This window comes from Anoplophora glabripennis, unplaced genomic scaffold (assembly GCF_000390285.2).
Source record: "Anoplophora glabripennis isolate ALB-LARVAE unplaced genomic scaffold, Agla_2.0 scaffold341, whole genome shotgun sequence".
NCBI lineage: Eukaryota > Metazoa > Arthropoda > Insecta > Coleoptera > Cerambycidae > Anoplophora > Anoplophora glabripennis.
Window position 1 is genome coordinate 484,481 of NW_019416475.1, and position 14,788 is coordinate 499,268.

Genomic DNA, 14,788 nt, shown 5'->3' on the forward strand with positions numbered 1-14,788 from the left:
AGATAGATAGATAGATAGATAGATAGATAGATAGATAGATAAATAAATACATAGATAAATAAATAAATAAATAAATAAATAGATACATAGATACATAGATAAATAAATAAATAAATAATTGGGTCACTAAAGCTAACCTTGTTTAGTTTTATTTTTTATAATAAATAATACTGTTTTATGAAAATGTGGCTAACAATAACATATTATAGGGAAAATGTGAAATAGTTGGATGCGACGGGAAGCTAAACTCAAAACTTGTTAGAGACAAATGCGGAATATGTCAAGGAAATAACACGGAATGTAGCGAAATCAAGTTGTCTGCCGAAAAAAAGTTAAAAAGAGGTAAGCAATTTACGAAATCAACGTTAAATTGTCAAACATAAATTCAATTTTTAGAAGTCAGTAGGGTTTCAATCCTACCGAGAATGGCGAGGGAAATAAAAGTGGAAATCAATGTAACGGTCTATCATTCTCAACATCCATCTGTTGCTATTATACTCAAAAATCGACGTAAAAGGAAATACACCGTTACAATACCGAATACTGTTATCCATAAAAAAATCGCGGAGGGTACAAAATTTTTATACAGGAAATACAATAATAATCATAGTATTTGGGCGAAGGGACCGCTTCATGCTGAAATTATTATTTTGGTAAGTTATGAAAATTATAAAACAATTTCTTTTCCTTCGTTACCGAAGTAACAATGTTATGTTAGATAAGTATTTACAAACCTGAATAATTTTATAACTTTTTTAATTAGGGCTTTATAGTTTAAAAAGTGTTATTCCTTATAATTAATATTTTGGATCAAACACAAATTTAATTTTCACTAATTGCATTACATCCTCAATATCTAGTTAAAAATGAGATAATGAGTCTTCTTCAGTAAGCCATTTGCCATGACCTAGACTATTTACTAGATATTGCGGGTGTAAGTCAATGCTGTGTGAGACTAGTACTAGTACACATAATAATTGTTTAATTTTCAAATTACAATGTTTTTAATTAAGATGGATCAATTTTGAAAATTTTCAGGGGTTTCTCTACAAGACACAGAAAGTAGTTAAAATGCAAACCTTTCAGAGACATTGAACACAGAAAACAGCATTGCGATATTTTGATTCGTTTAAAAGACATAGAACATTTTTGGGATTCAATTACTTTACTTAATTACGAAAATGTTTTATTTTAAGAGATATATTTTTTTCAGTTTTGTGTGACCTAAATTTATCATTTTTTAAAGGAAGATAGTAAATAATTTTTTAAATCCGTGTAAAATTCCTCTCAAATGATGTCTCATGCGTGAAGTAGTTAATGTTCATTATGTTTTAAATTAATGAAGTGTCCAAAATATAACGTAAATTACTTATTTAAACTTCGCGGGTATTATGAGAGTATACAATTACTTTTTTGTAAGTTGGGAGTACTGTCCTTGATATTTGAACAGAGTTTAAGTCAATATATTCAATTGCTGCATAGCAACTCGTGTTTTTGTAAACGTACAAAAGTGAGTTTATCGATTTTCATTATGTTTTAAATTAATGAAGTGTCCAAAATGTAACGTGAATTATTTATTTAAAATTCGTGGGTATTATGAGAGTATACAATTACTCTTTTGGAAGTTGGGAGTACTGGCCTTGATATCTGTGTAGAGTTTAAGTCGATATATTCAATTGCTGCATAGCAACTCGTGTTTTTGCAAACGTACAAAAGTGAGTTTATCGATTTTCATTATGCTTTAAATTAATGAAGTATCCAAAATGTAACGTGAGGTACTTATTTAAAATTCGCGGGTATTATGAGAGTATGCAATTATTTTTTTGTAGGTTGGTAGTACTGTCCTTGATATCTATGCAGAGTTTAAGTCAATATATTCAATTGCTGCATAGCAACTCGTGTTTTTGTAAACGTACAAAAGTGAATTTATCGAATTTCGCTATGTCTGATGTTGTTGAGCAAAGAATTTGCATTAAATTTTATTTACGGAATGAATATTCTGCTGCGGAAACATTGAACATGTTACAGAAGATCTTTAGTGGTGAGGTCATGTCGCAAAAAATGTTTACAAGTGATACAAAGACTTTAAAGAAGACACAGAAAGCGTTAAGGACCACCAACGTACAGGACGAGCATCCACATCAACCGATAAACAACATGTCAATCAAATCAAAGATCTTGTACTCGATAACCGTCGATTAACAACAAGAGACCTTGTTGATACTGTTGGCATTTCAAAAGCTTCAGTAAATACCATTTTAAAAAATTTGTTGCGCCTTAAACGCGTCAAATCTCGTTTAGTTCCAAAAACGGTCAATTTTTTGGAAAAACAGCGTCACGCTGACATCTGTGAAACAATGGTTTTTGACTACCAAGACGTTATGAAACGCATCATTACTAGAGACGAGACTTGGATCTACGTTTACTACTCGGAAACAGCCGATCAATTGAGTGAATATCGAGCAAAAGGTGAACCAATACCGAAAAAACCACGCCAAAATCTATGAATTTCTTCCAACCGGCCAAACTGTTATCAAGGAATATTATTTGAGTATTATGCGTCGTTTGTGTGATGCTTTTCGCCGCAAAAGCCGGAATTATGGACAGACAACTCTTGGTTTTTGCATCATGATAATGCACCGGCTCACACAGCATAATTGATAATTCGAGACCATTTGGCTAAAAATTCAACCCATATAGTTCCGCAACCACCGTATTCGCCTGATTTAGCACCAAGTGACTTCTGACTATTCCCTAAACTCAAATGACCACTACTTGGACATCGTTTCGACTCGATCGAGGAAATAAAAGGCGAATCGACGAAAGCATTGAAGGTCATACTGGAAAAAGACTGTTTTGAGAGATGGAAAAATCATTGGCATAAGTGCATTGTATCAGGTGGGAATTGCTTTGAAGGCGACGAAATGGATTTGGAAGCATAAATATATATTTATTATTTTTTAAACAAATTCACCTTATTTTTTTGACAACGGTTTTATCCAGCTGTGCAGGAATGGATATGATAATTTTAAAAGAAACGTAAAAAAATATTCATTTGCACTTGGGTTGTCCCAAAATTCATGCAAGAAGTAATTTTGATAAAAAACACAGGTTTTTAATTAACAATTGTAATTTCTTTATTGATTCATAAAGTATACAGTACAGAGTGATGTATGGAATAGTGTATCGGATATAAAACCTACACGGCTTTGCTGGCAGATACGCACTTTGTTGTTGAAATTTTCCACCACCGTTTTGCATAAATGCGGCTGAATTTAGTTGACACAGCGCTCAGTTTCCACCAACATAAACCTTAGACTTCAAAAAAATCGAAAGAAAAAAGTCTAACGGCGTTAATTTGGATGATCTGGGTGGCTAATTCTAATCATAAAACGGTAAATTACGCGACCACGAAATAACTCATGCAGTAATTGTTTCTCGAGCTGTATGGAATGTGGCACCGTCTTATTGAAACCACATGTCGTCGTCATTCATATCTTGCAATTTAGGCACAAGATACTGGATCATCATGTCGCGTTAGCGAGCACCATTAACTGTTGATCTAGCCTAAAATCCACACCAAACAGTGACAGGTTGTGGATGCATTTGTTTCTCAACAATCACTTGTTGGTTTTCTGAAACCCAAATGCGATATTTTTGTCGATTAACGAAACCACCAATATGCAAATGAGTATCATCGCAGAAGATGACTTTGTTGGAAAAATCAGTATCCATTTGTCGTTGCCTCATAATATAATCCATTCAAGGAACTCTCTTCACTCTGCGTGGTCAGTAGGTTTCAGTTCATGAGTCAATCGAACTTTGTAAGCATGAAGATGCAAATCTTTCTTGAGAATACGCTATAGAAAGCTTCCCGGAATGTCCAATTTTTTATCGTGATGTCAAATTGATGTTCCTGGACTTTCGGCAACACTCACGAATTGCTGCGATGTTTTGTGTTGAACGACTGGTTGGAGGACGGCCAGAGTGTTTAAGATCACTAATTGATTCAGTTTCCCTGGATTTTTCAATTAATCTCTTCACAGTTGATGAAGTTAAATCACTATTCCTGCCATATTTTGTACGAATATTGCGAACTGTAGCTGCCAAACCTTCATTATTTTTAAAATATCGCTCTACAATGAAAACGAGTTGTTCTTTCGTATAGTGCTTCATTTTTAATAACCCTGAACTGTCAGCTTTCACGCTGTTTTTTTCGTTTTCAACACATATCCTAGTTTATTTTAAAAGAAAAGTGTATCTGTTGCATACTGGGTTGAAATATGTATAATTAATTACCTATCTATGTATCTATTGACGTGCTAAAAGTAAAAAATGTGTATTTAACATTAAATATATGTGGTATATTAACTTGTCTAGATAATCGCCTAGTGCTGATATGGTGGTCCTTTTTAATACTTCTAATTCTAGAATCTAATTTAATGAAATTGCCTTTTATTGATACTCTTTTGTAAACGTCAAAAATGACAGATAAAGTCATACTGTACTAATTGTAAAACTGCATACTTTACTTTGTGTACGAAATGACGTTGTTTCACAAAATCCCGACTTTCTCAAAAACCGTTTTTTCGAAAAATTTGAGAGTAAAAAATTATTAAAATTAAATTTCCTATAATACTGGTAAAACTATTTAATAATTGGCATACTGATAAAAAATCGAAATCATTTTAAGGGCGCCCTTATTGGGATTTCAACAAATAAAAAATATTTTTATCAATTAAAGATAACAATAAACGCAAATCATGTACAAATTTGCTCATCTTCAGATGACAATATCTCTTCAACGGTACATCCCAGAAAAAAATTTTACATAACAAATCGGCATATTTTAAGATCCTCTACATGTGCCTGCTCTATGTCGGTAGAGTTATGAAATACCGTGTATGTTAATACACAGTGTGAGTTGGAAGGAACGCCGTTAACTTAAGGAGTATATTATATGCACAGAAATAATTAAAAACTTAAATATTAAACTGAAACATTGTTATCCGATTTTAAAAATTTTTGATTTTTATTGTTTTCTATAACTAAACTGGGTTTTTGTGAGACGGTATTTGATATCATCTTTTGATACTGTTTTATTAATTTAAGCTTAACTAGAATAACATCATTTATTTCATGAGCACTACAATAGAACAATGCGTGTGAGGAATTTTGTTATGACGATTAATTCAAAAACAAGTAATCGAATAATCGTGTACTTGTTTAGTTGGAATATCACATTTAGGTTATAATGCTTAGGTACACTTGATAAATTAAATATTTCATTCCCTCTTATAGATGGTGGTTCCAGTTAGAGAAATAAAGTCCGGAATGAACATATCTGCCACCACTGAATACTCTATAGATAAAAACTTCTTAACTCCCTCGAAGCGGTTTGTCTGGATCATGGGTGGATGGGGACCTTGCACTGCTACGTGTGGAGGGGGACAACGGCAGAAAACAACGGCATGCTGGGATAATAAATATAATAAAGTAGTTAAGAGAACTTACTGCTCCCTTCTCTTGAAACCAAAACTCAGTTCTGAAAGATGTAATACCTTTGGGTGTGTATTGTTCTGTTTTAATTATGCACTCTTTCCCTTGCTTCCTGTTTTATTTCCTCGTACATAGCACATATATTTCATGTCAAGCAATGTTTAAAGGGCTGTGTAATTAAACAGATAATTTTAAATTTAATGAGTGCAAGAAAGTCCTAGTTAGTCATAACTTAACATTAATCTTATTCCTAGCCATAGAGTCTCATCTTTTTGCACTTTTTAGAACATTAATTATTCTCTCCATATTTAACATATAAATATAAACCCATTTGAACTGCCTTTGATAATACAAGCTGATTCAGAACTTATCCAAAAAAAAATTAATATATTTGAACTTATACAAATACAATTTTGTAAAAAATAATCAAACAAAGATTTAAAAATACACTTCTGCACTGCACTGGAAACTGGTCCACTGTAAAACCTGACCTTGCTCATGGCAAAATATGCAGCGGCGACTGGCACGGCGGTAAAATGTAGTAAAAAAGAACAAAAAATTGAAAGAATTTCTTTCCCAAGGAAAGAAATAAATGAAATTTTATAACACCTATTTTATATTAGGAAATTCAACTGCTTTTGCCGCTATTGTTATTATTAATTAATAAAATTAATTTGTTGTTCTAATTAATAAAATAATTTGACATACCTGACGTTACAACTGAACAAAATTTTTGTCTACCGACATTTGGGCCCGTCTTATCCAGTTTCTATGAACAAATGTTGACTTGCTTCACCATAACACAAATGTTGTCTTGGCGTTAGAGACTACAGTAGTCCAGCGGTGTAAGGGTTGAAAATACTACAACTTCAATAATCTTTTTCTCGGAAACTATAAGGATTTTACAAAAAATTTTTTACAATATTGACTCCATTTTTCATGACGCATCTATTTCCAGTTGTTTTGGATAAGTCGTGAAACACCCTGTATACTTTGCTTTATATAATTTACTTTTATTTTATTGCTAGGTTTTAATAAATTACCATAAATTATTTAAATGATCTTCATGGAAATTGAAATAAATATTCTGTAGGTACTACCATTTTCTGAAAAGGTTTTTGAAGATGTTTCCTGATTTTAAATAATGCAAATTATTATTTCAATTGTTATAATACAATCAACTTTCATTAGGTGCAATTTTCAATGGATTGCGGGAGAATGGGAACCATGTACAAAATCTTGTGGTACCATTGGCATGCAAAGCAGAGAACTTTACTGTGTTCCGAGTTCGGTACTAAATGAAGCACTCTTTAAATATAATGGTGTTGTTACAAATCCATGGCTGAATATGGTGAATCCTAAAAAATGTCCTGGTATAAAACCACCACCGCAAAGGCCTTGTAACAGGATACCTTGTCCTTCATATTGGACATTTGGGGAATGGAGTGAGGTAAAAGTGCAATTCATTGTTATGATAATTTTATTTGAAATTATTTGTTGGTAACAATAAATCCTACGCAGAATGTATAAGATATTTTTCTACTTATACAGGATGTTTGGGAAAGTTGGTACAAAATTTAAGGAGGTGAAAGTAGAGTTAAAAGTAGTAAAAAAAGTTCATATAAACATCGGTCCTCCGGAGCACCGTTACTGAGATAAGGCCTCTGTACAGGCGTTAATTATCAACCAAACATGATTCTGAAAGCGTCATTGTAATCTTAAAGACGTAATTAAGCAACCTATTAAACAATATCACCGTTTTTTTGACAACATTCTCAAATTGTGCATTAAAAAAACGTGTGTTTTTCGCTAAAAACAATTTGAGATAATTTCGTAACTTTTGGAGCCTCCGTTATAAACAAATTGAATTGTGCGAAAACTATTGCACCTACAGCGCCCACTTTTGGCACACTTTTAAAGTATGACAAAACCCTCAACTTGTCATAGCTTAACAATATCTTAACAATATCTTAACAATAAATGCGATAGTTATAAACAAATTAAAAAATGGGCACTTTTCTTGTTTTTTTTGCAATAATTTTTTAGTTTATTAACATATTTTAATTTAACAAATATCATTTTGTAGATAATTTTACTCCCTACAAGCTGTCTGAGAGTCACTTTTCGCTAAAATCGATGGTTTTCCCTGCTAAATGAAAAAACTGTTTTCCTCACTTATTTGTTTAAATAGAAAAGTTAGCTCATAAAAGTTTTTGACTCACGAGATGAGAGATGTCTTGTATTAAGTTTCTTTAGACAATTTTACAATAATCTCGCGGATATGACTTTTTTCGATATTCTCTTATTTTCGCTAATTTTCCTGGTGTATATGTGAAAATGTTAAAAAAAGTGACTGTTCTGAGCCATACATTATATAAAGAATAATTATTTCTGACTAAACTACGCAGAATTCGAAAAAAAAGTAAGGACATTTTTTCTTCAAAAAAGTCTAATTTATTAAAAAATAATATTATTTGCTTGATAGTTCAAACGAATAAAGAAAATTCGAAAAATTTATGTTAAGGGTAGTTAGAAAACTATCCTTATTCACAACCGCTTTTGATGAAACTTATGATAGTGAAATACCCTTATGGTATGATTATTACCTGCAATTTTCATTTCATTATATTAGTCGGAAAGAAAGTTATTTTAAAAAATATCCAAATGGTAAGACTCCTTTGGAGGGCCAAATCTCGGTAACGGTGCTCCGGAGGACCAATGTTTATAGCAACTTTTTTTACTATTATTGGTTCGACTTTCACCTCCTTAAATCTTATACCAACTTTTCCAAACATCTTGTATATTATGATTAATAGCCACAGCCCCACAAAAGAGAAAGTTGGAGGTCCGAAAGACAAAACCACGGTATCTATCTATTTTTGGAGTCGCTGGATCTGAATCCAGTGTGTCCGTTTGACTCGATCATGTACAGGTCAATAAAGGTCAATTGTAGAAAATTAATTGCCAACAAAGTACATCTACATATCTATACGTTTTTGAGACCGCTCAATCCGAATCCGGTGTCCGTTTGACCCGATCAAGTGTGGGTTAAGATCAGTTCAAGGTCAAATGTAGAGAATCAATTGCCAACAAAGTAAATCTACATATCAATAGTTTTTGGGTTGCTGAATTCGAATCCGAGGTCTGTTTGACCCGATCAGGTCTACTCAATAGTCTCAATTTCAAACATGGATGTTATAAACCTAACGAGTGGAGGCTGTTCATTGATTCGTCAAAGAGAATCATGACAGTTGTTCTACTGTATAATATAATATATTTATGGAGCCATACCTGTAACGCATTGTGTGATATTAAAAGAAGTTTACTGTAATATGCCGATAGTCTTAGAGAGGATCAAATACGAAGAACATAAATGGCAAATTTGTAGTGATCTTAAAATCATCACAATAATAATGGGTCAACAATCGAAATTCACAACAACTCTTTGTTTTTTTATGCGCATGATAGTCGGGATCAAAAAAACCATTATGTGAAGAGCGTCTGGCCTCCTAGAGAACCTTCGGTCCTTAGTTTAAGAATATAAAATATGAGCTGCTTGTTGGTCCGTCAAAAATCCTTATTACACCTCTGCACATAAAATTGGGACTCTTGAAACAATGGGTAACAGTTCTAAACAAAGAAGGTCAATGCTTTAAGTGATGCGAAATTGCATAAAGGGCCTCAGATCTGTAAGAAGTTAAAAGATCGCATTTTTGTTACTAAAATGAATGAAAACGAGAAAGCAACATGGTAATGTTTTAAGGAACTAATCGAATTTGGTAGAAATTTGGTGGAAAACCTTTAAAAATCTCTTGAAAAACTGTTCTCAAGAATCGCAATCGACAAGGACTCACTGTGTAAATTAATGTAGGTACATAAAGCATTAACGGACACGTTGGTTTAAAGCTTACTTAATTAGACTTATTGATACTAGAACTTTGTCATGTCAAAGCAATTACTCGAGAGTCACGGGCTCAGACTTAAAGCTTTATTTCTATCTCAGTTGCAAAAGCTTCAAAACAGGGCCATGAGAATCATACTACATTGTAATCGATATACACCAATTTATATTTTGTTAGATTGTAAATTTAAGCATGGTTTTAATTAATAAAATAAATAATGGTTTTCAGTCTTTATATTTAAACAAAATTTTGGTAAGAAATGAACAACTTCAGGAACACTCAACAAAATCGAGAAATCAATTTGATATAAATAAAACTGGTTCAAAGAATTCCTTATTTTTTAAAGGATTGGATAACTTTCACAAGCTACCAAAATGTAGCTATCTTTAAGAGATCTATAATACACTATATTAGCATGGTTTCTCATTAAATTTAATGTTATTGTTGTTTGTAGTGACTATACTCGTGTAGTTGGATAATTATTATTATATTAGTGGTTATAGAAGTAAGAAATTAGGATATGTCGTCTAACAGACATACTGTTTCTTTTGTGATTATTATTTTGAAATAAAGACATATCTATTTATTATTTATAATCTTATTTGTTACTCAAATTTTAATACACATAAATGCTTAATTTGAGTGTTTTGAGTTTAGAACTTGAAGAGTATTTAGCTGCCCTGACGGGTCAAATGAGCCTCATGTTCGGATTCAGCAACCCAAAAACGTATAGATATGTAGGTAAATTTACTTTGTTGGCAATTGATTATCTATATTTGACCTTGAACTGACCTTAACCCAGAACTGATCGGGCCAAACAGACAGCGGATTCGGAATCAGCGACCCCAAAAACGTATAGATACCATGGTCTTGTCTTTCGGACCTCCGGACTTTTTTTTGGGCTGTGTTTATGGATGAAAGTTTCCTCTTAAGCCAAAAATGCAATTTTCGTTTCATTTACTTATTTAAAACATTGAAGTTACCAAATCAGCAAAAACCTTCTTGTAAATTAATTCTAACAGAACATGTTATATAATAGATTTCTAAAAACATTTATTGCTATGTACAAATAAGTAAAAAAATATATCAATAAGTCGTTGCGTTATAGTTAATTTTTAATTAAAATGAATATAAAAATGTAGAGTAGAAAAAACTAAGTTTTTCCAACTTAGAAAAATACATTTTTTCGCATTTATCCCGCTCGTCGTTAATGATAGTCATGGATAAATTTTACACTAAAAAATTTTTAACTATGGCAAAATATACTATTTTGTACTCATATATTTAAAAGTAAGGATTTCCTCGCAGCTTATTCGGTACGAAAAATAATAACACTTTTCCTCTCCCAATTTATGATTTTCTTAATCAAAACACTAAACTAACTAAATTCTGGAGGTAAGCTGTTACAAATTCGCTTCTCACTACAGGGATCTAGAAAACGGTAAGAGATACAAACTAGCTTAAATGGGAGCAAACATTATGCCTCTAAAAAATCAAGGCTAACATGATTAGTTTTCGAAATATTTGAAAAAAACCGAAATTTTGGAAATCCGTTTTTGTTTTATTTCAGTCTTGTTGAGGTGACATTAAAAAAAGAACACTTTTGCGTGGCATAATCAATTTTTATATGTAACGTTTCGTCTCTCTAGGACCATCATCAACTTCATTTTTTTAAATACGACCCTAGAAATTTTATTACATTTTTTGCAAGCCTTCATGACCCCCAATACTGTACTGCCTCAGCCCGAATCAGATTCAGACATTTTGTCTCGAAAAATTCATCTTCAGTGTATTCGTTCCAAATTTATTTAAATTTTTTATTTAGATTTCTTTGTTTATTGAATTATCATACACTGTAAGTGTCGTTAGACCCTGTGAAATCCACCTAGTTATTTAAACTATTACCTACAACCACGCATTAAAATAAAAAGTTATTAAAGTTTTATTCCCTTGTCCATAGTTATTTCTAAGCTTCTCGAGTGCTCAAAATTCAAACAAATTCCGATTTATTTTTTTCAGGACATTTATACAAATACATCTGACATGCTCTATCACAGTTGCGGTTACAGGTATAATAAATTCCGGTAATATTACGCTGATATTCATTTTCAACCTTTGCCAAAACTGAAATGTTTTTGAACATTTACTGAAATGCATTTTTAAGAATTAATTTGTCATAATAAAATTAAAATTGTAATAATGTTTTAATTTTGACGAAACAACTTATTGAGTTATGTATAACCAAGTGATGGTAATAGTTAATAATAATAAATGTGTTATTGTAACGCGTGTTGGTAATAGTTTAAATAACTAGATGGATTTCACAGGGTCTAACGACACTTACAGTGTACGATAATTCAATAAACAAAGAAATATAAATAAAAAAATTAGATAAATTTGGAACGAATACACTGAAGATGAATTTTTCGAGACAAAACGTCCGAATCTGGTTCGGGCTAAAGCAGTATTGGGGATCATGAAAGCTTGCAAAAAATGTAATAAAATTTCTAGTCGTATAAAAAAAATTAAGTTGATAATGGTCCTGGAGAGACCAAACCTTACATATAAAAAATTGATTATGCTATTCGATAGAGGGCAAAAAGTGGCCATGAGAAAGTGTTCTTCTTCTTTCAATATCACCTCAAACAAAGCTGAAATGAAAAAAAAAAACGGATTTCCAAAATTTCGGTTTTTTTCAAATATTTCGAAAACTAATCATGATAGCCTTGATTTTTTAGAGGCATGATGTTGGTCCCCTGATTACGCAACTTTGTCCCCATTTAAGCTGCTTCATATCTCTTACCGTTTCCGAGATCCCTGTAGTGAGAAGCTAATTTGTAACAGCTTCAACCATTATGAAAATCACCCCTTGCAAAAAAAATCGAACAATTATAGTTAAAAATTTTTTTTAGTATATATTACAAAAATAAATAATGTTTAACGTCCAACGTAATACTTAGTATCAATAACGTCTATAGATGGCAACTAATTATGAAATCTATTTTTGTCTCAGAATTATTTTCATCACCATGTAACTACGCTTCTACTAAGATATAAAGTCAAATTCGGTCACGGTTGAAGATACAAAAATTTGTTCAGTTTTTAGCTTAAAGCTCCAGTATTTTGAAAATATAATCCAATGGAATTGTTGACCATTTAATTTAAAGAGAGTACAATTTAAGAACTTCCTTGCAGTACTTAATGCCTATATTAACTTCACCAGCTGCTGACATAAGAGGTCTATTCAGAAAATAACCAAACTTTTTGAATTACGCGCTAATGAAGATATTTAGTGATTTGCGATTGCTAGTATTGCGTTGCGCATAATCTCCTCTTTAACCACATGTTCTTAGATTGATTATATTTAATTTAGTTTTCGTGATACTGTCACTTGAGTGCAACATGTTAGTGACAATTCTCGAAATGTGCAATTTTCTGGAACAACGATACAATACGTAAAATTTCCCTTGAAAGTGGAGAAAACTTTCATAAAAACGTTTCAGCTTTTGTAACAAGCTTACGGTGGCAATGCTTTGGGTCGTACGCAATGTTTCGAATGGTTTTCACGATTTAAAAGTGATCGTCAGTAAATTGAAGATGAACCTCGACCAGAAAGGCCTTTGACTTCAACTGAAGACTTACACCTTCAGAAAGTCAAAGATCTGATAAAAGTTGCAGAAGAGGTTAGCATCTCAATTGGATCATGTCATGTAATTTTGACTGAAAAATTGAACATGCATCGAGTTGCAGTAGAATTTGTTCCTCGCTTAATGATCGAACCACAAAAAGAAAATCGTGTCGACGTTTGTAGGCAACTCCTTGAATAATCCAATAAAGAAATATTCATTCAAGGGATCATAACGGAAGACTAAAGCTGGCTATACGGCTACGACATTGAAACAAATGTTCAATTATCACAATTATTTAACAAAGGATCTACACGTTCCAAGTACGTCAGTCTCGATCCATTGTCAAAGTGATGCTCACTGTTATTTTCGATTTTAATGGAATTGTGAATTTTGAATCCTTGCCTCAAGGTGAAACAGTGAACTAAGTGTACTACCAAGCCGTTTTACAACGGTTACGTGAAAAAATTCACAAAAGGACATCATGGTTCTTGTACCATGACACACTCAGCTTTGTCAATTCGTCAGTTTTGTGTCAAAAATCAGATTACCGTCCTTCCTCACACTCCTTACTCGGCAGACCTGGCTATTTATCCAGGACTACTTCGTGAAATGGAAGCAACGCTAGGATGGGTGTGTGAATAGGGGGGGGAGGAGGGGAGAGGGACATTTTGAAGGAGATAAGAGCCAATAATGTATAAAATTAATAATAAAGTTTAAAAAAAATAATGTTCGATTATTTTCTCAACAGACCTCTTTTATTTCTATATTGTTATTTTCTGAACAAGAATTTAATTGTCTGCTGTGGAGATTTGCATAGATCCATGACAATCACACTGAGAACATGCAATATGGTCTATATCTTTATCTTTATGGAAAAATAGGTATTTATTCGTAGCATTGAAACTAAGCATTAAAAAATTAAAATCTAACTTAATTTTTACTTTATTTAATATAAAATCCTCTTATAAAATTTTAATTACTCTATTAACGGTTTAGATGATTGTACTTTTGCTTTCAGTGTTCAGCTTCATGTGGTTCTGGTTTCCAAATTAGATCCTCTCATTGTCTTCCACCGGGGGACGAGAATTTTTACACTTGTGGTGATGCTCCTCCTCTTCAAAAGCGTGTCTGCTACGGAAACTATACAAAACATACAAGCCCGCTATGCAGAGGAAGAAAGACGAAAATATGTAATGAGGATCAGTCCGAATACTGTACTTTTGGTCTACTTCATAAGTATTGTAAAATCAACGGATTCAGAAAACTTTGCTGTAAGACGTGTGCACAGTATTATACAATAAATGCGAATGATCCTCAAAGCAACAGTTTGCATGCTAACTCTAATAATCTGTATCTGTCTACTTAAAACATACGTAGGGTTTGAGTTCACATATATTCAAATATTAACAAATGTACATGAATTTTTGAGTATGGTGTTATAATCTTGTTTATATTTTAAAACCCATATTGAAATATTGTTTTTTAGTTTAGTTTTGTACACAATAGCTAGAATAACATCAGAATAAATATTTTTTTAGTGATTTTGTTTCATGTAATTGTTTTTATTTGTTACGCCTTTTAGTGCAATTCCAAATATATCATTTACCTTTCATAACTCATGCTAGTTGCACAAAATTCCATGACCCAATTTTTCTTTATATAATAAAGATCTAATATCTTTTCTAATATACATATTTTTAACATAGGTAATTTTTAAAATACTATCATAATAATTAACACAAGATTGACTTTCAGCCA

At 32.1% G+C, this 14,788-nt stretch overlaps 1 protein-coding gene across 1 annotated transcript in view; it reads left to right on the top strand.

Annotated features, from left to right (window-relative positions):
* The window catches only part of LOC108908967 (A disintegrin and metalloproteinase with thrombospondin motifs 3), a 92,660-nt gene extending 78,123 nt beyond the window's left edge, over window positions 1-14,537 (top strand). Inside the window, exons 11-15 of the mRNA XM_018713171.1 lie at window positions 210-342; window positions 397-653; window positions 5,302-5,567; window positions 6,691-6,949; window positions 14,049-14,537. Coding sequence (XP_018568687.1) covers window positions 210-342; window positions 397-653; window positions 5,302-5,567; window positions 6,691-6,949; window positions 14,049-14,396 — 1,263 coding nt within the window. The 3' untranslated portion in view covers window positions 14,397-14,537. The remainder of the gene's footprint in view (window positions 1-209; window positions 343-396; window positions 654-5,301; window positions 5,568-6,690; window positions 6,950-14,048) is intronic.
* The last annotated feature ends 251 nt before the right edge of the window (window positions 14,538-14,788 follow it).